Source organism: Aulonocara stuartgranti (assembly GCF_965226115.1).
Source record: "Aulonocara stuartgranti genome assembly, chromosome: 3".
Lineage (NCBI taxonomy): Eukaryota > Metazoa > Chordata > Actinopteri > Cichliformes > Cichlidae > Aulonocara > Aulonocara stuartgranti.
Genome location: NC_138941.1, coordinates 66,947,583 through 66,970,819, shown reverse-complemented (window position 1 = coordinate 66,970,819; position 23,237 = coordinate 66,947,583). Strand labels below are relative to the sequence as shown.

General features: G+C 41.7%; 1 protein-coding gene across 1 annotated transcript in view; it reads right to left on the bottom strand.

Annotated features, from left to right (window-relative positions):
- The window catches only part of LOC309695652 (matrix remodeling-associated protein 8-like), a 65,477-nt gene extending 49,275 nt beyond the window's left edge, over positions 1–16,202 (bottom strand). The window contains exons 1-2 of the mRNA XM_082516421.1: positions 15,967–16,202; positions 9,100–9,438 (exon numbers count right to left, since the gene is read on the bottom strand). Of these exons, the coding sequence (XP_082372547.1) occupies positions 9,100–9,438; positions 15,967–16,036 (409 nt within the window). The 5' untranslated portion in view covers positions 16,037–16,202. The remainder of the gene's footprint in view (positions 1–9,099; positions 9,439–15,966) is intronic.
- Between the last annotated feature and the right edge of the window lie 7,035 nt (positions 16,203–23,237).

Genomic DNA, 23,237 nt, shown 5'->3' with positions numbered 1-23,237 from the left:
CCATCACAGGGAGGACAGGACTCTGCAGGATCACTGATCCACCTCAACACAGAGACAAACTACAGCATTTCATCCATTTACACACAGCTTCATCAACACTAACTCCACACACTCAGCTTACCAGTGACTGTCAGGTTAACCATGTTACTGATGGGACCCTCTCTGGACTCACACCAGTAAACTCCACTGTCCCAGGTATTCATGTAACTGATGTTACATGAAGAATTAATTGAACCAGACCATTTTCCCCACCCATCTGTTCCACACTGAGTCCTCTGTCGTTTGCTTGTGTTTCTCCTCAGAGTCCATCCAGCAGAGCTGTCGTCCTCCTCACAGCTCAGAGACACAAAGTCATCTTCAAAGAACTGAGAGCTGCTGGGACTCACAGTCAGACGAGCTGTGAGGGTTAAAATGAAAAACTGATGATCTGTTTTCCTTTTATTGAACTATCGATAAACTATCACAAATGGCAAACATGAACCCAATCAGGTCATATCAGTGAGCATTTCTCAGGTTTAAACTGTGACAGAAGAAGGTTACTGACCTTGGTTTGTTGTGCAGCTCAGCAGTGAGATCAGAACTAAAGAGAAATGACACTCAGGTTGAATTAAAGTGAACATAAAGCACAACTCCAGCCGACAAACACAAACTCGTCTCTCTGATATATCTGCTCATTTCTATTTGATGCCTGCAACATATTTAAAATATAATTGGTTGAAAATCTTTTCATCCATCATTCCCAAACACTTATCTGAGTTGAGGGAGAGTTAAACATAAAGCCCGGACCGCTCGCTTGCTTGATGGCTTTGGAAAATGTCAGGCAAGGTATACGTTTTTGAACTTTAAACTGTATTTATGTTTTCCCACTTTTTCTACTGATAAAGACCTCGCTACAGACCCTCATACCACACCAAAGCATTTAAGTAACAGACAGAAACCAGTCACTGTCATATTCACACCTACAGCCAGTTTAGAATCACCAGTTAACTCTCGTTGTTGTGTTCCAGTCAAATTTGACAGATTTAAAAGTTTTATCTCTGAAAAATGTAGTTTAATTTGATTAGACTGATATAAGATTCAGTGACTTTGTCCACTAAGAGGATTTCAACACACCAGTATTAGTTTATCATGATGTATGCTCAATCACCCAGTATTAGTTTGCATACAATTTTCTGTGTTTTATTTACCATTTCTACATTCTTGGTGTTTACTGTCAAAAATGACCAGTCATTAGAAATGAATGAGAGAGACAACAATTAGACAATTACTGTAAATAACTGAGATCAGGTACATCTCCATTTGTCAGATGGACACATCAGCACATGCAAGCATGCACACACATACACACACACAGGTTCCCTGGAAACCACTACAGAAACGTTTGCCCCGTAGAGCCTCTCCACGGGAACAACTCCTGTGTTGGCATTTCTCACAAACATTTGCAACATTTTTCAGTAGTGTTGAACATTTCTTGTAGCTCGTGTATGATTTTTTAAGACCTTCCTTGCAGGTAACTGTGTGGCAGCTCCATGGCAGGTATATACATCCTAAGTTAGGCTCTTTACTACATTATTTAATCACTACACAGGTGAGGAAGAGCAAGGCCAGGAAATTGGCAGCGAGAATGATTTAGATGAAGAATGTCAGAAACTCATCCAGATCAAGAAATGACTGGTGAGGACTAATTCAATGATGAAAAGTATTGCCATGCTGAGGCTGCTGTCGCATTCGAGTCAAAGAATGGAAACTTCTCCCCACCTGAGAACCAAGTTAGGTTCTCAGCTGAAAATGTTGCGTGGATGATCACAGGACCTATACAATGTATAATATTCCTGGCTGAGTCAAACCCATAATGATAAAACTTGGTAAGAGAAAGATTTACAAAGACTACTGGAAGAAGATAACCCAAAAAGACATCAAAGCATACATGAGTCTTTTGATTTTGACTGGTGTGTACAGATACGGAAATTAATCTACCAGAAGTTTAAGGGGAGGCAGAGCCTTCAGTTTTCAGGCCCCTCTTCTGTGGAACCAGCGTCCAGTTTGGATTCGGGAGACAGACACTATCTCTACTTTCAAGATTAGGCTTACAACTTTCCTTTTTGCTAAAGCATATAGTTAGGGCTGGACCAGGTGACCCTGAATCCTCCCTTAGTTATGCTGCAATAGAGTTAGGGTGCTGGGGGATTCCCATGATGCATTGATTATTTCTTCTTCAGTCATCTTTTTCATTCACTATGTGTTAATAGACCTCTCTGCATTGAATCACACTTGTTATTAACCTCTGTCTCTCTTCCACAGCAAATTTTTTATCCTGTCTTCCTTCTCTCACCCCAACCGGTCGCAGCAGATGGCCGCCCCTCCCTGAGCCTGGTTCTGCTGAAGTGCTTGCTCATGGGATGTCATCTAATTTCTTTTTCAGGTTTTTTTGTATTATTGTAGTGCCTTTATCGCATAATATGAAGTATCAGCTCTAAAAAAGTTCATTGTGAATGTAATTCTGTGCACCAACTATAGAAAATGTCTAGCAAACTTAAATAATCCCGTAATCCTGTGCTGCTGTGTTTCCTCGACTCCTGAGCAAAGATAAAGAGTCAGTTCAGACCTGCAGTTGGTCCTCGTGGTGTTTTGAACTTGAATTCAGCCTGATTTGTTTTTCATGTCTTCTCCTCCATCATCAGTTATCAGGAGAGCAGACAGTCAAAGTACAAGAATTCAAACAAACACAGAGATTCTACTTACAGAGCAGACACAGCACAGATGTTTCCTTCATCGTCCTTCTCACTCATTTGAGCTTTTTTTCATTTCTGTCACTGACACCAAGTAAAGCCCGCCCTCTTCCTCTGAGCACCAGCTTTCTATTGGTTCAAATACAGAGTTGGGGGACTCACTTTTTTATTACTACACAGACATGCATGATAAAATTATTTTAAAATGTAACAATAATCACACAACATTACACTTTGAAAACAGTTACTTGCTACACACACACAAAAAAAACTGTGAAATGTGAGTGCACAGAAAATCCATCAAGATAAATATGTGAACCACATAGAACTCCAAAGTGTTTTGTGATTACATTATTAAGATATGTTAAATTTATTCACCCCACAACACAACATACCCTCCTGTCATTTCACACAGATAAAAAGTAAAATTAGAGTAAGCTGTAGTTTGGTTAATGACAACCCAATTTCCATTTAGAAGAGGTCCCCTTTAGTGAGAGAGGCAGATATGTGCCTAAACAGTATCATTCACATTTTATTTTAGTGCAACGCCTCTCCATTTGTTTTACATATGATCACTAGAGGGAGATGTTTGACTAAAACTTTTATACTTTGTCCAGTATGTGTATATAAGCAGTGTTATATTTTAATGTGGACAGAGTTTAGAGCACAATGAACATACTTAATAAGCACAGTCAGCTGTAAAAAGTACTTAATACTTAAAGGTCTGTACTCCGCTGATCAACAAAACACCAGCAGATTGTTAAATGGAAATAAATAACGAGCTAAATGTAATTTCCAGCTGATTGTGTGTCTGTGTCTGTGTTTGTCAGGTGCTTAATGCTTGAAGATGGCGTGCAACACCACACAGAATGTGGAAACTGTGAAGAGTGAGATTAAAACACAACCCTGTGCTACCAGTTTTAGTAGCGTAGAAGCTCGCTATCCTACATAGTGTATCATGAAATATGTTTTATCAGTTCAAAGTACAAAAGAATAATCTATTTTAACTATTTTAACTGTAACTATTCTCATTAACATCCAAGTAATTCAGAATCAGAATCAGAAAGGGGTTTATTGCCAAATGTTGAGCAGGTTTACAACATTAGGAAATTGCTGCGGTGCTTCAGTGCAAACATAGTGTCATAAATTGCGCTTAAATAGACATGAAAAAATAAAAGTAAGAATAAGAATTAAAAGTGCTACGTAGAAAGATATGTGCATGAGATATACATGAGATATATACATGAGAATAAGAATTAAGAGTGCTACGTAGAAAGATATATACATGAGTGCAGGTGGTGATCAGTGCCAAACATGGAATGATGCAGTGAACACAGCGTAGGGTCATGTGTTAGTGGTGGGAACAGTCATACGGTTATTGTTCATGTGTCCGACAGCAGAGGGGAAGAAACTGTTCTTATGGCGAGAGGTTCTGGTGCGAATGGACCGGAGCCTCCTGCCTGAGGGGAGCAGGTCAAACAGACTGTGTCCAGGGTGAGAAGGGTCAGCTGAGATCCGAGCTGCACGCCGCAATGTCCTGGAGGTGTACAGGTCCTGCAGAGATGGGAGTCTGCAGCCAATCACCTTCTCAGCAGAGCGCACAACACGCTGCAGTCTCTGTTTGTCCCTGATAGTGGCTCCAGCGTACCACACGGTGATGGAGGAGGTGAGGATGGACTCGATGATTGCAGTGTAGAATTGCATCATCGTCCGTGTTGGCAGGTTGAATTTCTTCAGCTGCCTCAGGAAGTACATCCTCTGCTGGGCTTTCTTGATGACGGAGGTGATGGTGGGCTCCCACTTCAGGTCCTGGGTGATGGTGGTACCCAGGAAGCGGAATGAGTCCACAGAGGTGATGGGGGTGTCAGTCAGGATGATGGGGGGGAGTGGGGCTGTGTGCTTCCTGAAGTCCACAATAATCTCCACTGTCTTCTGGGCATTCAGCACCAGGTTGTTGTGGCTGCACCAGGACACCAGACGTTCAACCTCCCTCCTGTAGGCAGACTCATCCCCGTCCGAGATGAGCCCAATAACGGTGGTGTCATCTGCAAACTTGATTAGCTTGACAGACTGGTGGGTGGAGGTGCAGCAGTTGGTGTACAGGGAGAAGAGCAGAGGAGAAAGAACACAGCCCTGAGGGGAGCCGGTGCTGATGGTCCGGGAGTCCGAGACATTCTTTCCCAGCCTCACATGCTGCTTCCTGTCCGTCAGGAAGTCAGTGATCCACCGGCAGGTGGGATCAGGCACATTCATCTGGGAAAGCTTGCCTCGGAGATGGTCTGGAAGGATGGTGTTGAAGGCAGAGCTGAAGTCCACAAACAGGATCCTGGCGTAGGTTCCTGGGGAGTCCAGATGCTGCAGGATGAAGTGTAGGGCCATGTTGATGGCGTCGTCTACAGACCTGTTGGCTCTATATGCAAACTGCAGGGGGTCCAGGAGGGGGGCCGTGAGGGTCTTGAGATGGGAGAGAACTAGGCGCTCAAATGACTTCATGACCACAGATGTCAGAGCCACGGGTCTGTAGTCATTTAGTCCAGTGATCCTAGGTTTCTTGGGGACAGGGATTATGGTAGAGGACTTGAAGCAGGCAGGCACATGACATGCCTGCAGTGTTATGGTGCGTGATGGCACAATGCTGTCCTCACAGAAGTGGATATAGGAGGTGACAGTGTCCGTAAACTCGTCCAAGCTGTTAGAAGCAGCCTTCATTGAGTCCCAGTCTGTGGTCTCCAAACACGTGCGAAGCTCCTCCACAGCCTCGTTGCTCCACAGTTTTTTGGTCCTCACGACAGGTTTGGAGAGCTTCAGCCTCTGTCTGTACGCGGGGATTAGGTGGATCATGACGTGGTCAGAAAGTCCGAGTGAAGAGCGGGGCACCGCGCGATAGGCCCCGCTGATCGTGCTGTAGCAGTGGTCTAATGTCCTCTCCTCTCTGGTCGGGCATTTAATATACTGCTTATATTTCGGAAGCTCATGGCTCAGATTGGCTTTGTTAAAGTCCCCAAGAGCAATGATGAGAGAGTCCGGGAATGTCCGCTCCGTGTGGAGAATCTGCTCCGCGAGTGCGCACTGAGCTGCCTGCGCATCCGCAGTTTACATGCTTGTTCCATATAGATGTTAATACACAAAACTGTATCCAGTGTTGTGCTCAATAACACACTCATACTCATATCTCATGAACTTTTACAGCCACAGGAAACAAAAATAATTGAAGAGTAACACTTTATTGATTGATTTATTGTAAAACTTAATTGATTAACAAACTCACATAAAAAATGAATTAATTAATAAATAATCTCGATGTGTTTAAACTGAAGTAACAGGCTGAAGAGTCTCCTTCATGGAGAAACAAGTTAAGGCTTCATAGATCAGAGGGAGGAAACATGTGAGTCTGCAGCTCCATGTGTTGAGTCTGTTTCCACAGGCCCCGCTAGTTTAGAGAATGTCAAAAGGACAAAAACAAGACAGAACATCTTTTACTCTCTAACCGGTCTTTTACTCTCTAACGAGGAAAGGCTTGGTCAGAACCAGGCTGTGAAGCTAAATGTTCCTCACCTTTCTCCAAACCAAGTCCTTCAAAGAGCAGCCCTCCCCCTAGCCTTTTATTGAAAAACTGTTACACAACACAACACAAGCACCTCCCACCATAAAAACCCTCCCCCAAAACCTCCCCCAGCACAGAGTGGCTGGAAAGATGGTCAGGATCAACGGAATGTCTTTGATCCTACTGCTTGAACTAAGACTTTACAAATTTAAGAAACACAATGACAACATTCAACAATTTCACTTAACACTATGTAACACATTTCTCTTTGGTTTCATAATAATATCAGATTATTCAGTCATTCGGTTTGAGGCATGGCCGGCGATGCTGTGCGCTGTGTTAAAACAGGGGGGAGCAGGGGTTGTGTGTTGTAAGTTGTGGTGTGATGTAGTGGTGTGTGATACTGCATATTTTGATATCAATCCGTTACCAAGTAAATATTGGTCAGTATCGCTGATACCAATACCGATACTTTTTAATAAATAAGGTGGATGCGTCATTGAATTGCTAAATCTCAATTAATTTTCATGACCTTAAATGTTTTTTGTGATGTTTCCTTTTTAATTATTAAATAGTTAAAACCCAGGACATAATTAGAACAAATAATTCGTTTATAATTAAATTAAAAAAATTTTATTATTGTGGCGGGTCGTGGTCTGCGATGCCTACAGGCAAGGCATCTACAACCTTGCCGGCTTAAAACCTGTGCGCTGCTTGTGCTGTTGTTGTTTTTGGTGGCAATGTGTACGACTGGCACAGGAGAGCTGCAGCCATTGAATGTACTGTTACAGCAACCGTGTGATTACTGTGATTACTGTAAGGGTGGACAGCGCGCGGCTCGGGGTGAGCCGTATAGGCTGGCATGCCAGCGGGACCTGCCAAGCTGGAGACGGAGGTCGAGGTGTGCGCGGGTCCTGCCACGCCCGAGGGCGGCACGCTGCATGGTCCTGCGTACCGGCCGTCTGCCCAGCTGCCTGTGAGCCCTGGCTCACTTCCACGCCTGCTGCGCCGCCGCCGCTGCTTGCCACATGGGTGGCCACCAGACCAGCGCCAATCAATCAAAATTTTTTTATATAGCACATTTTAAAGACTGAAGTACACCAAAGTGCTTTCCAGTAAAATCATAATACAGATAAAAAAAAATCAGGGCTTCCACTGGAGGCGCAGGTGGCTGCCACTTCCCCGTCGCTGGGCCAGGGCATGGGGCGCCGATGGTCCGGGCCGATTACCTCTCCTGCTCGCCGAGTGGGAAGTAGGTTAGTCCGGATGGCTCCCTGGCCTCAAGCGGGTGATGGGGGTATGTGGTGGGGGGTATTCTGCGATGCCGCTGCAGGTTTGGTGGTGGTGATGTGTATGGCTGGCATCGGGAGAGCTGCAGCCGTTGAATGTACTGTTACAATAACCGTGTGATTATTGTAAGAATAAATGATGCTGTGAAGCATGAAAATGCCATCGGGTCTGCCGTGGTGGCGATCTTTTTGTTTTCTTTAAAAAAAATCTTAAGTACAGGCACTGACTTAAGGCACTGACTCGCTGACACAGGAGCAGCGAGTCCAGTGACCTGGCTGCTTCATGTTTGCCGAAAGCACAGCATTGTAAACAAGCAGAGGGTCTGCGCCGGCCGGAAGAAGAGGAGCCGCGCAAGGGGCTGCTCGAGTCGGGTGCGGCAGCGGCGGTGGTGGTGACGGAGGAGCCGCACGACGGGCTGCCCCAGCCGGAAGTGGCGGCGGTGACAGAGGCGACGGAGGTCCCCGTGCCGGGGGAGCTCGATTGGACCTGGCGTGCGCCACGCTTGAGATTGGCGTACTCGGCAGACCGGCCTCACCACCACCAGAGGCATCTTATAAACAGTACATAATTTTTTGCATATTAATGATGAAGGAACTGACCTCCCAGCCCATTGTTCCTTCATGGTTTCAGTCATTATGCAAATGTACTGTTTATAAGTTTGGGGAAATCTGCAGTCAGCTGAGACTGAAGAAGTCACTTGGATGAGTGATGAAACATTTCTCCCACTGAAAACGCTACGTCCAGATGAACAGAATCAACTTTCTAGGATCTGCTGAATATCACTATTCTAATTTCATATTTGACAATTTCTCTTTCTTTGAATTATAAACTTCTGGATGTTCCACATATAAATAAGGAAAAAGTGTGAAGCCAATACAAACAAAAACAATAACTTTAAAAAACCCAGAGCTGTAAAAAAAATCTAACTCTGAGATGTTTCAAACAGGCTGCAGTTCAGCTGGATCCTGATATGTATCCTAACTCTTTTTTGTTTTCACGTTCTTTGTAGATCAAAAATCCAACAACAGCAGCAACAAGAAGCAAAGCACAAGCTGACAGACCAATTTTGGAAATTTTGGAAAAATTTGGATCAGCAGGAGACTCCAGCAGTTCAGCTGTAAAAAAAACTGATTCATTTCAAACAGCCTACAGTTCAGCAGGAGGACAGTCCTGATTCTTTGTTTCAAGTTTTCTGTAAATCAAAAAACCAACAACAGCAGCAACAAGAACCACAGCAGGAACACTGAGACCAACGATCAGTCCAACAGATCCAGCCTCTGTGTCTCCTCCTGTCTGACCTGCAAGTGAGAAACAGGTGTGAGGTGTCAGCTGTCAGGTAGGTGATGAGTGAAGAACAGAACAGAATCCATTTCCTCTTCAAACTGCTGTCAGACATTATCTACTGCACTCTGATCACATCACTCAGACCAGCTGCTTTCTACAAAGTCTCATCAACAACATCTTTAGAAACAAACATCAACAACCAGGAAGCAGCTTCACCTCTGATCACACACACACTCAGCTCTACTCACTCACCTGGAGGAACAACATGAAGGTAGATGCTGCTGATCAGCTTCAATGGTTGTCTGACTCCCTGGACGACATGACACTTGTATGTTCCAGTGTCATTAATTGTCACATTGTTCAGAATCAAAGACACGTCGCCATCCTTCATCTCTTTGTCCTGCAGATCCACCCGGTTCTTAAAAGATGGATGCTGGTTTTCTGGATCAAACTGTTCATCCCGATAATAAAGCACATATTCATCTCCCAGGTCAGTTCTGTTCCACTTTACAACGATGATGTTGTTGTTTGGAGCTCGACATGGCAGAGTGACTATCTTCTGTCCAGACTCAGCTGTGATGGTTTTCTGGTCTGAAAGAGGAAACAAAACCAAGCAGATTTCATTTTACATATTAGATAGAGAGTGTGGCAGCTTGTGGACAATATTTCTATCTGTTAATGTTCCCACTGCAAAGCAACTTGCATTACAGGGAGTGCAGAATTATTAGGCAAGTTGTATTTTTGAGGAATAATTTTATTATTGAACAACAACCATGTTCTCAATGAACCCAAAAAACTCATTAATATCAAAGCTGAATGTTTTTGGAAGTAGTTTTTAGTTTGTTTTTAGTTTTAGCTATTTTAGGGGGATATCTGTGTGTGCAGGTGACTATTACTGTGCAGAATTATTAGGCAACTTAACAAAAAACAAATATATACCCATTTCAATTATTTATTTTTACCAGTGAAACCAATATAACATCTCCACATTCACAAATATACATTTCTGACATTCAAAAACAAAACAAAAAGAAATCAGCGACCAATATAGCCACCTTTCTTTGCAAGGACACTCAAAAGCCTGCCATCCATGGATTCTGTCAGTGTTTTGATCTGTTCACCATCAACATTGCGTGCAGCAGCAACCACAGCCTCCCAGACACTGTTCAGAGAGGAGTACTGTTTTCCCTCCTTGTAAATCTCACATCTGATGATGGACCACAGGTTCTCAATGGGGTTCAGATCAGGTGAACAAGGAGGCCATGTCATTAGTTTTTCTTCTTTTATACCCTTTCTTGCCAGCCACGCTGTGGAGTACTTGGACGCGTGTGATGGAGCATTGTCCTGCATGAAAATCATGTTTTTCTTGAAGGATGCAGACTTCTTCCTGTACCACTGCTTGAAGAAGGTGTCTTCCAGAAACTGGCAGTAGGACTGGGAGTTGAGCTTGACTCCATCCTCAACCCGAAAAGGCCCCACAAGCTCATCTTTGATGATACCAGCCCAAACCAGTACTCCACCTCCACCTTGCTGGCGTCTGAGTCGGACTGGAGCTCTCTGCCCTTTACCAATCCAGCCACGGGCCCATCCATCTGGCCCATCAAGACTCACTCTCATTTCATCAGTCCATAAAACCTTAGAAAAATCAGTCTTGAGATATTTCTTGGCCCAGTCTTGACGTTTCAGCTTGTGTCTTGTTCAGTGGTGGTCGTCTTTCAGCCTTTCTTACCTTGGCCATGTCTCTGAGTATTGCACACCTTGTGCTTTTGGGCACTCCAGTGATGTTGCAGCTCTGCAATATGGCCAAACTGGTGGCAAGTGGCATCTTGGCAGCTGCACGCTTGACTTTTCTCAGTTCATGGGCAGTTATTTTGCGCCTTGGTTTTTCCACACGCTTCTTGCGACCCTGTTGACTATTTTGAATGAAACGCTTGATTGTTCGATGATCACGCTTCAGAAGCTTTGCAATTATGAGACTGCTGCATCCCTCTGCAAGATAGCTCACTATTTTTGACTTTTCTGAGCCTGTCAAGTCCTTCTTTTGACCCATTTTGCCAAAGGAAAGGACGTTGCCTAATAATTATGCACACCTGATATAGGGTGTTGATGTCATTAGACCACACCCCTTCTCATTACAGAGATGCACATCACCTAATATGCTTAATTGGTAGTAGGCTTTCGAGCCTATACAGCTTGGAGTAAGACAACATGCATGAAGAGGATGATGTGGACAAAATACTCATTTGCCTAATAATTCTGCACTCCCTGTATTAAGTCGTCGATTTTGATAGTCAACATAATCGTTATTAGTCAACTAATCGTGGGAGCCATAGTCATAATATCCCTAAGAATAACAAATACTGAATCAGTATTAGAGATAGACACGGGTTACATTTACAAACGTGTTGATAGTTAAATTGTGTGTTTTTGGACTGCTTCCCGAGCTAACAGTTTATATGTGTGTGGCATGTGCACCTACTAGGCCACATCAAGGTTTCGTCTGACATCAGGTAATGGTCCAGCTAAATTAGAATGTATATTGCAGTTGTTTAGAAGCATTTCACTGCCCCTGAGTGAGACCTATGAATCTTTGCATTATTTGTAAAAACACTAACCCCTGAATGCTTAAGGTTATCATGGAAGTTACACCTGTTTTTATAGCAACAGGCAAGATCAGGACATACATGACTTAGGCTGGTGCAACGTCACCTAGGCTGATTGAGACTGCTCGAACCAAGACCATCTACATGTATCACCAGACAGGGGAGAAAGATGACGACTAAGGGCCCCATGATGACTCTACAGACAGTACTGAAGCGTAATGCAATAATCACAGTTATATTGAAAACCCAGACAGGAGAGAGATAAATGTATTAGGAGAAAAACACTACACTGTGTAAGTATTATATAGGAACATAGCTTAAACAGGAGGAAAATGATAGGAAAAATTTCAAAGGTATGCAACACTCTGTACAGTAAGCTGAACGAATCTCCTTCTCTGAGGCTCTATCCCTCTAATCCGCCTTGCTCTCAGGCCTTGTTGTAGCTTCTATGCTATTTGTCATTCAAAACACAGATTCATGCACAACCTGCTGGATTGCCCCGGCGAGCTCTTGCATAGACTCGCACTGTGTAAGTGTTTACTTCCTTGCAAGTAAATAAACGTGTTGAAGCTTATTGCTCTGTGTCTCACTTCATGAGAGAATTTTTCTAACAGTACAATTTTCAATTCAATTCAGTTTTATTTATATAGCGCCAAATCACAACAACGGTCACCTCAAGGCGCTATACAACTGTTCTCTTCTGAATTACATTACAAACATAATAAATACTGGATAATATTATTATTATTCTCTTACTGCTGCTGAAGGTCTTTAAGCAAAGCGCGAACTCAGAAGCCAGCACACTTACATACAGGAAGTGCTGAGAGCACTGTAGTGAGTGATTGCTTGATGATTGCTTGGTTTCAGATTGTTTTTTTACATGATTAGAAATGTCCCAGCACTCTTTTTTTCCTTATCTCAAAAGTCTGAAAAGTCACATATCTCAGCACCACTGGGTTAGAAGTGTCTTTTGAAGGTCTTTTGTTGATTAATAAGCTGGAATGGGAGATGCCACACAGAGACGCGTAAGACTGCAACTCTGCTTCCTGGTCCCAACTCTGGATAGTCACTTTTTAGGGGGATTAATAAATCTAGTCAGATTTCTAGAAATGAGAGCTGTTTTCATTGTGATGGATTCCATTTCTCCTAACAAGAACAACCAAATTTCTCCCAGAAAGTTTCCCAATTATCTATAAAGTCTATATCGTTTTTTGGACAGCACTTAGACTGCCAGCACTTTAAGGGGAATATTCTTTTACTCCTCTTTCAGGAGCTATCTATGTCCACTGGTAGAGGATCGATAGGAACACTCCCAACAGAGCTTAAAAATGTAAACGAACAAGATTTCCTTTCATGTGTTTCTATTTAGGCTCAAATCGTTTTGATGTTTGGAGGCTCGCAATGATGAAATAACTCCCCCAAATTTGTTAAAGCACAAGTAGAGAGCCTGTTTGAAAAATGTAAGCTTTAGAAAATACAGATATTTGTTTTGAAATGTTGGGAGGAAAAGTAAACAGTAATCAGAAAAAAAAACTCGAGTAAAGTACAGACCTTAAACTTGTATTTAAGTACAGAAACAAAGTATTTGTACTTCTTTACCTCCCACCTGTGCCGTTCTACTTAAGTACATAAATTCTGTACATTTATCACCTCTGTGGCAGCTGTGGTTTACACGCTGAAACAACAGTGCTTTGTGTGATAAAGTAAAACTGGAATGGGATTCGCCACCAGCAGTGTTGGGAACGTTACTTTAAAATGTATTCCACTACAGATTACAGAATACATGCCCCAAAATGTATTTTATCTGAATACTTTGGATTACTTCATATATTATCATGCGTTTTACAGCTACATGGATGTATTATTGCTGTGTGATTTATTACTATTACTGAAGGTTACTCGCCATACCAATAGCAACTAGATTTTTAAATCTTAATATAAAATGAGTAACAGAAGATTGGACATTAGGTAAGGCTGCACTTTTTGCAGCGATCTCGTATAGAAAACAGGTCCACGGCTCCGAACTGTAGACCTCTGGCTAATACGTCGGGTTCTGTCGGGCTCGTAGCCGAAAATTCAAAAACTATCTTTACTTTGTTCTATATCTATCTATCTATCTATCTATCTATCCATCTATCTATCTATCTATCCATCTATCTATCTACAGTGGCGGGCGAAGACTCCCTCTGAATTTACAACATTATGAATGAATTGTGCTCTATTTGGAAGCAGCAGGTCTCCCTCCCCTGTGTGTGAGACTTTAAATCATCAGAATATAAATTTTAAATTGTTATTGATCCCTTTACCTCTGGTTCTAAAGTGTATATTTATTTTCTTACTCTTCTTATATTTATTGTTTGTTTACTTGCACCGCTGTCTCTCTATATACTGGACTGTAGCGGAGATGACAATAAAGTTTACTTTGACTTCAGCAGTTTTCAGTTTTATTTGTCATATGCAAGTTAGCACAGGGTCAACATTGCAATGAAATGTGTTTGATGAGCAGCAGTCACGCAGCAGCATGATACAGTAGAAGAAAATAAAATAAAATAAAATAATAAAGAAATAGAAAAATAGTAAAGAGAAAAATATTAGAGAGACATGGTAAAAGAGAAAAGATGACTAAATATATATGTATCTATAAATATAAATATATGTACACTAGTGATTAAATAAGAAAATCTTGAAAAGAAATATGACGGGAGGGCAGATGGGATATTGCACAGGAATGAGCAGCAGAAAATTACAGTATTGCACTTTTAAATATAAATATCAATGACAATAAAGTGGAGTGACCAGTGCAGATTAAACAGAGTACTTGTGAAGCTGCAGGTAGCTTCTGAGTGCTGTGTTGTGTGTGTTTAAGTGTTGTGGTTGAGGTGTTGTATGGCTTGGTGGTAGAAACTGTTTTTGAGTCTTGTAGTCTGAGCAGACAGGCTCCTGTAACGTCTGCCAGACGGTAACAAGGAGAACAGCTGATGTGCTGGGTGGCTGTGGTCCTTGATGATGTTGTGTGCTTTACAGAGGCATCGCTGGAGATAAATGTCCTGAATGGCAGGAAGCCTCGTGCCAGTGATGTGCTCTGCTGCCTTCACCCTCTGTAGTGATTTACGGCTGCTAGCAGAGCAGCTTCCGTACCAAACTGTGATGCAGCTCGTCAGCAAGCTCTCGATCGCACACCTGTAGAAATTTGAGGTGATGTTGGCGTTCATGCTAAACTTCCTTAGCCTCCTCAGGAAGTGAAGCCGCTGGCAAGCTTTCCTGATAGCAGTGTCTGTGTGAAGGGTCCAGGAGAGGTCCTCTGTGATGTTGACTCCAAGGAATTTGAAGCTGCTGACCCTTTCGACCTTGACACCGTTGATGTGGATGGGCTGGTGTTCTCTGACTGGTCGTTTCCGGTAGTCCACTGTCATTTCTCTAGTTTTGCTGATGTTGAGAGTCAGGTTATTTTCCAGGCACCACTCGTACAGTGCCATCACCTCCTCTCTATAGGCCGTCTCATCATTGCCTGTGATGAGGCCTATGATGGTTGTGTCATCCGCAAACTTGATGATGATGCTGAACTCATGTTTAGCAACACAGTCGTGTGTGAACAGGGAATATAGGAGGGGGCTAAGCACACAATCCTGTGGCGTACCTGTGTTTAGGATGAGTGATGAGGAGGTGTGCTTACCAACTCTCACCACCTGGGGCCTGTTTGTGAGGAAGTTTAGAATCCATCTGCAGATTGGTGTTCCCAGCCCAAGGTCGACAAGCTTCGTGGCAAGTTTTGAGGGGATGATGGTGTTAAATGCCGAGCTGTAGTCGATGAAGAGCATCCTTGCATATGTATTCTCAGAGCAGGTGCACTGAGGAAAAACATCGGTGCAGATTATAAATCTGTATTATAATCTCTGGTGTTTTCGTGTTTGTTGTTTTGTTTTTATTTTGTTTTATTTTGCGAGTTGGTTATTAGATGCTGCTCCAGCCAGCCAGAGAATCCCCCGCCGCCCCGCCCTCTCCTCCCTGCGCCGCAAGCAGCAGGCGCACCTCGCAAATGGAGCGCGCCCTTACTCCCAGCAAATGGGCGATAGAAAACCGATCGGTGCCTATGCCATCCCCAATATGCGCTGGCATGACGTCGCGCAGCATGAGTACGAGCAATTTTTGTGGGCAACCGCCCACGTCGCCCGACTCTTTTTCTCCCTCTTCGCGCTCACAGACACATAATGGGTACAGCAGTCCATTCTCCCTGCAGCACGGACTACACTGCCCATCAGTCTACATTCTTTAGGCCTGCCTGTAACACTCTGCCTATTGCCTTCATATTAAATATCTCTACTTATGGTACAGATAACACTGATCACGAGAGCTGAGTGGTTCTCCACCCAGCCTCGTGCCGCCTTCACACACATGGCCGTAGAAGGGATTACAACGCAAATATTTTTTGAGGCAATTTCATAAACACCAGGCCGATACTTTAACTTTCTATTAACTTTATTTAAACACAGTTTAGTTTCTAACAGCTAAGCCTCACCTGCACAGCCAAACCCAAAGACGCAGACAAAGATCCAACAGCAGAATGATGCAGATCTTCCAGCAGCCATTTCCGTGTTTTAAGGTTCTGATGGTGTTAGCTTGGTCTAAATGTCTGATGATGTCTATACTTTGAGGGTATATCAGAACCTGAGTTTAAGGTCTTAATACGTTAGGTAATTAGTTAAAAATCAATTTTTAAGAAAGCTGAAAGTCACTGACTGTGACAACTACCGCTTCTCTTGATGCTTCCGTTTAACGGTATCTGTGTTGCGTTCTCTTTGTGTCGGAAATATACGAAGTTCAGCTGGACTGCCTCATCAAGATCTGTCGTTCGCAAAAGATCTCGATCTTTAAATGTACCTTTTTATCTGCAATTAAAAATGACGCTCTGTTGCTAGCCATGGTTTTGTTTTACTCCCTCGCTAGGGAGCCAAAAAACAAACAAAATGTTTTTACTGCCTGTCTGAGTGGCACAGTTTCCAAGGTAACCCGAACGCAGCATCAAGGCGTTAACTTCAGTCAATGCACTGAATGGCCCTACTTTATGCCACTCTCTGACTTTCTGCAGCCAATAGGCAAAAAACAGGCTATGTCACTGATAGTGACGTTTATGCATCTGACCAATCAGGAGTGTTCTTCCGGAACCGATGGATGTAAAATGTCAACTAACGGCAGTAAGCTGATGAAACGCACAAATAGTTAGCTGAATGTTGAGATGACGATTGTTTATGCATGTTTTGTAGAAACAGTAGATCATTTTTGACATTTGATCGTACATTAATTCTTTGTAGAAGAAGTCAGTTTTTATACGTAGGCACGATACATCTAGTCAGCCATAATTGTCTTTCTTAAAGTGAAGTGCATTGCAATGATATAATCTTGAATCAACTCTCGTCTCTTATATTTTGCTACAAAATTGGGGTGGACATTTATAAGGCTAAAACTGAGTTTGTGTGACTACCTTTTATTCTTCAGTGCAGGCTGATACTGTTCAAGGTTCAAGGTTCTTTATTTGTCACATGCATAGTTATACAAGTATAACACACAGTGAAATGTAGCCTGACACGCTCCTCGACATGTGCAAAAATTGGGGGGGGGGGGGGGGGGGTGTAGAGGAAGAACATATATATATATATATATATATATATATATATATATATATATATATACATATACATATAGTATATACACTGGGTGAATGTGCAGTAGTAGCAGCAAGCAGGTGAATTCTGTACATTAATATGAATAGACATCTGACTATTTTACAGGATAGACAATATAAACATATTTAAATTTAAAGGAATTTGAAATGTACATTGTGCCTTGGTTTAGAGTGTCTGGAAGAGAGTCCTGTCTCAGTCTCAGTTCATCTCCCCTAGGTAGTTTTGTTTAGCTGTTTTGTCTTCCACTTGTCCAGTTATTTATTTATTATTTTTAATAATAAACTGCACACCATGCTGAGATATGCCAGATGTTTTTGATTGATTGATTTTTTTTTTAATCAGCCTTCTTCCGGAAAAAGAATTTACACCTGTCAAACTGTATGATTTTAATTGTACTATTATACTATGTATGAATGTGCTGTTTTGGAGGAAGGAAGGTTCAGGGTTTAAGTAGTCATCATCATGGGCTCATCCGATTAGAATGAGAATAAGCAGTCAATCATTTACAGGTTTTGTTGTTTTATTGAATAATGGGTAAAGGAAGGAAAGACACACATGGACTGCTCTCTCTCAGCTGCCGCCCCATGTGGGAGTGAAGAAAGAGTGAGGGGTAGGTGAGTGCAGTCCTTATATAACGAGTGACAGGTGAGTGCAATTAAGGCCAAGCACCACACCCAATCAAAGGTGAGGAAAAGAAACAAGGTGCATCTGGTGAAGTGAATGTGCTGAAAGGTGAGCCTTTACAACAGTGCAGTGACAATAAAGAGTTATCTTATCTTAATCCTTAACAGGCTGACTCTGAAAAATGTCATGTGCAGACACAACACTCAAGCATCCCTTTAGTTAGGTTTCTTTTTTATGCTTGAATGATTCACAGGACAATGTTAAGAGGTTTAAATAACCAAAAATATCTGAAAATGGTTAGAAACAAAGACTGGACTGAAAATGAGTAGAAAAAGCAGACAATGTCTTAAAAAACACTTTGACAAATCTTCAGAAATTCTGGAGAGCTATTGCACAAGAGTAATTTAAAAACACAAGAAAGTCTGGCTCCTTGGAAGATGAATATAAAGGAATGAGGCGTGGTCCAGCACTCTTGCCCAGTAGTGTATGCTTGATTGTTGTCAGTTTTATGATCCTATAACAGCTCTAGTTGCACTTAAATAAAATGTCGCTATTTATTTTTACTCAGTCGTATTTCTGCTAAGATGGATTAAGTAATTTGATATTTGTGTTGTGTTCAGTTTGCTAGAATTACAGTACCTGTTGCGGCTCCTCCAACCTATGGCCGCAGCAGGCTAAACATGAGGACACAGATGACGCGCAACAATAAACGCATAAAATACACTTCTGTACCATTTGCTCCTTTATTTCCACATGCAACTGTCCAATGTACAAATCAGTGCCTGGGATTAATTATTAAACAAATGCACAGATTGCACAAACAAATAACTGCAACTCACCAATAACTGCACTACTATGCCAACTTACAATTTGGCCTATGGCATCAATTAGTGCACAAATATACAAAAACCATCAAGTTACAGTCAAAATACATCAAAATCATTCAAGCTGCGGTCAACAGAAAGTTTTGCCTCATGCTAACCCTACCTTTCTGCTCATCAACATTTATCATCTACCACACCCATGAGACACGCCCCACACCCGTGCACCAATACAGTGAGTCCATTTAAACCAACCCACTTAGTCAAAAAGGAACAACTCATATGGCTCCTACAGTACCAGTTAAAGGTTTGGACACACCTGAGTCCACAAGTGTTCCTCCGAGACAAGTTCAGTTAAAGCTATCATGCACAAAAGGAAACTGTTTCCCTGTAATTCACAGTGAACATGGAGCCAGTGTGTGGATGTGGGGTATTTTGGTCAATGTACATTCAGTCAGTTAAACTGCTAACAGAACATCAGTGTTGCCTATGCATTCTGAGGCATGAGATTGAATGAAATGTTTTACGTTTGGCATGAAAATCAACCTAACAAAGTATTATCACTTTGTGATGGGGTTAAGGTTAGTGTTAGGGCTAGAGTTGCCACGAGCAGCTTTCTATTGGATTCATTTGAGAACCCAGAGCATTATATATGAACGTGGAAGCGTACCTTTTACATTACTATGAGACACCTAGGGGGCGTGTATGTTACGCGTAGGAATTATAGTGCTCTAGAGTTTGAGATTTAGTTGTCCTTTCACTGTGCTGCTAATATTTCTTCCCAAACAGTGATTTATTAGCAAAGTAAGCTAGCTGCAGAGGTGGGAAGTAACAAAGTATGAATACTTTGTATGTATACTTTGTTACTGTACTGAATTTTTCAGGTATCTGTTCTTTTTTCAAACTTTTTACTTTTGTTACTTTAGGTTAATTTATGGCACACTTATTACACTTGAGAGTTAAATGGAGCAAATGAAATGCAAGCGCTTGTATAGTGTTTGTGGTACTTCAGCAACTAGCTAGCCCTACAGAAGAGGAAGAAGCATGAATGGAGTAATTTCAAATGCAGTATTTCTATCAGCTCAACAAACATCAGCAAACACACAAACTGTTTGTGTGCAGTTTTTGTCTCACAGTGTCATGCTAGCTAAAGGTTCAGCTGTTGTATTTCACAAAGGGAGAAAAGAGTTTTAGATAATTGCATCAGAGATGAAGTTAGTTGTAAGAAAAGACAGGACAGGAGTGGAAGCAAGAGGTTATATGTAAAGATAAGGACTGCTTACATATCAGTCCCATGTTTCTAAATCAGGTATTGGTTAAGTTACATCAAGTAGCAGAGATCAAATTGAAGTTAAGATGATGACGCTGAGATTCATTCACTGAATTTCACATTCATATCAACTTTATATCATCTAGTATAAAGACAGCATAAACAGCGTACTGTCAGTATAGGAAATAGAAATCAGCTGGGACACCTCATGAAACATCTACTGGTCTAATTCAGTTGTGTACATCCACAGAGAGCAGCAGGCTATCTAATCACAGCTTGCACACTAAGAAAATCTACTGGGGCTCATATTAGAAATCATTCTGAGTGTGAATATTTTCACCCCTGCTGAGCCACTGCATAGATCTTAGGTTTCCCCCACGACTGAAACTTACTGTCACCCCTGACTGTGCTCATTTTACAGTTTATGTGGAGGTAAAGTCATCCTCTACAGTGTAGGCAACAGATAGTTATTATTTTATTAAAATTCCCTTTCACTCCTTGTAATTCAAAATGTAATAATATTTGTACTCTCATCTACTAATATTGTTTTATTATTACATTAATGTAACATAAGTTCCAATTACCTTTGTACAAAAATGGTTAGATTTGGCCTTCAAGGAGCTACTTAGTACTGTGAGTACATTTCAAAGGCTGTACTTTTTCACTTTTACTCGAGTAAAGAAGTTGCTTCAGTCCTTCAACTTTTACTGGAAACTTTTTTTTCTTAAACACAGGTATCTGTACTTTTATTAAGTAAAGAACGTCTGTACTTTTGCCACCTCTGGCTGGAACCAAAGCTTAGTTTCCTGCAGGTCACTGAAGAACTCTGCTGATGTTTTCTTGCTGTGATTGTTTACTGCTAATATAATATGTATGTGAAAAAATATAATAATATGTGAAAAATGATAAATGATAAAGAGCTCCACTATGACTCGGTGTGCCCAAACCTTTGACTAGTACTGTTTTCACATGTTAAGGATAAGGATTAAGATAAGAGCGATCGTGGCTCAAGAGTTGGGAGTTTGTCTTGTAATCGGAAGGTTGCCGGTTCGAGCCCCGGCTCGGAAAGTCTCGGTCGTTGTGTCCTTGGGCAAGACACTTCACCTACTGCTTACTGATGGTGGCCAGAAGGACCGATGGCGCGATATGGCAGCCTTGCTTCTGTCAGTCTGCCCCAGGGCAGCAGTGGCTACAACTGTAGCTTGCCCCCACCAGTGTGTGAATGTGTGTGTGAATGGGTGGATGACTGGGTGTGTAAAGCGCTTTGGGGTCCCTAGGTGGGACTAGTAAAAGTGCTATATAAATACAGGCCATTTACCATTTATTGGATTTTTACAGTTTATATGTCAGTTACATACTTACAGTTACATATTTACAAATGATGTGTAATATCTTACAGTTTTTCTTCTTCCTTCTTGTTTTTGCAAGAACTTCCTGTTTCTATGGAAACAGGAAGGGTGGTGCTGTACCAGCCCATCATGTTTCATACCACTGTCATGGTTCTGGGTCTGTGATCCAGTGTTTATGAGGACATTCAAGTTTTGTTCACATAAAAATTGTCTGTTTGATTGTTAGCTGGCTTAGTGTTCATATTTGATTCTCCCTGTATTTAATTTGTCTATTTCATCTCAAGTTCCTGGTTGTATTAAATGTGACCACCTGAGGTTGCCTGATGCAAAATGTCCTCAACAGGACAAGACTCAGCTGTCCATCTGCATCTAAAGGTCAAAGGTCACTCTTTTGAGAAACTCAGTGTGAATGAGGTTCAGCAAAAGCAAGACAGAATACGTGTCTAGGATGGAGAGATGTGCAACAGTCAAGTCTTTTTATGACAGAAAAGTGCATGGAGGGTTTTTTTTACAGTTTAGTATTGAATTGAGTTTCTGCAGCTTCCACAGAACAACATGTGCTGATAATAAGTGAACATAATGTGTGAGAGAAAGCAGCCTCTCATTATAAGACACTGAGTCTCTGCATGCTGCCTTTATGGAGCTACAGCTGTTTGTATACACTGAACAAGAAGCTTTGTAGCTGCATACTGACTCCTGACACTACAACACATCACACTGACACACACATTACACTTCTTTGTCAGCTGGATTACAGCCACAGATGTTAAGTGTCCACCCAGCCTTGTTACACCTTCACACACACAGACTAACCCAATCAATATCAACGTGATTCTTAGGGAAATACTGTTAGTATGTAAGGAAGGCTGATATGCTTTGTTCTTCAGCTCAGACTCTGTCTTTAGGAGGTGGTGTTTTGCTAATGTTTGCTATGTGGGACTATAGGATGATCAGAAGTAAGAGTTGGCATCAAAAGTAGGTCTAGATGTTTTGAAGCTTTTGTGGTAAAATGATCTCCACAAAAAAAATTTCACTGCATTAAACTCTGTCGTGTTCTTGCTCTGTGATCCTTCTTGTTTTCATGGTTTGATCCTGCAATAAAGCTGTTTTTAAAAATTTACTTTTGCTCCTTGAGTCCTGCATGTCCTTGCTGGCCACACAGTGAAATCTGACACGTGACACTGTCTTTTTCCTTTTTCCCTCCCCTCCAATTCTCTTATTTGTTAATCTGCCACCTTCAGTACCTGCATTATTTTAGCCCGAAATGTCCAGTCCACATGTTTCAGATATTTGATGGCTTTAACAAACCTCATATATCTTGTTTGTTGGTGTTTTGGTGAGTTAAAAATGTGTTTCTAAGGTAAGTAGCAAATTATTTAATTAGTTAGTTTGCACAAACATAACTCTATTAAACTGGTCGAAAAATGTGAGACAGTAAAGGATTATTGAAATTGTTGTTGATTCAGTGTTTAATGTGCATTCTAAGGAGCGCTGTCATTCTCCCTGACTCGGGTTAAGTAGGCATAGGGCCAGAAATACAAAGCCCAACTTCAGCACTGGCAACACAGTGAAACAAGTTAGAGTAAAGACTGAAAGGAAAAGAAGAAGAAAAATGTAACATGGTGGACTAATGTTGCCTCTATTAATTAATCTCCTTGTTTGTTGTTGGGAGTTGGTACTGGTGTAAGAGTGGTTTTGCTGTGAGCCAATGGCTGTGATGGGGTTGGATTAATTGAAGGCAGGGTATTTGATTGCATTGATACTCTAGTCCAGGGGTCGGCAGCCTTTCTGATGATGAGTGCCATCTAAAGTTTCCTCAGAAGTCAATGTGCCATATGACTGCATTAGCAATGAATGTAATAACGCTCTAAATTAACAGTTACACACTATACAGAAGAAATTTACAGAATTATACTTATTCGCACTATTCAGCTATCAGCGAATAGTTATCAGTTATTTTGAAATAAAAAAAGACACAGTCTATCCATAACAGCAAATGATTTGTTATTTGCACTGCTGGCCTGACCATTTATTTTTTAATG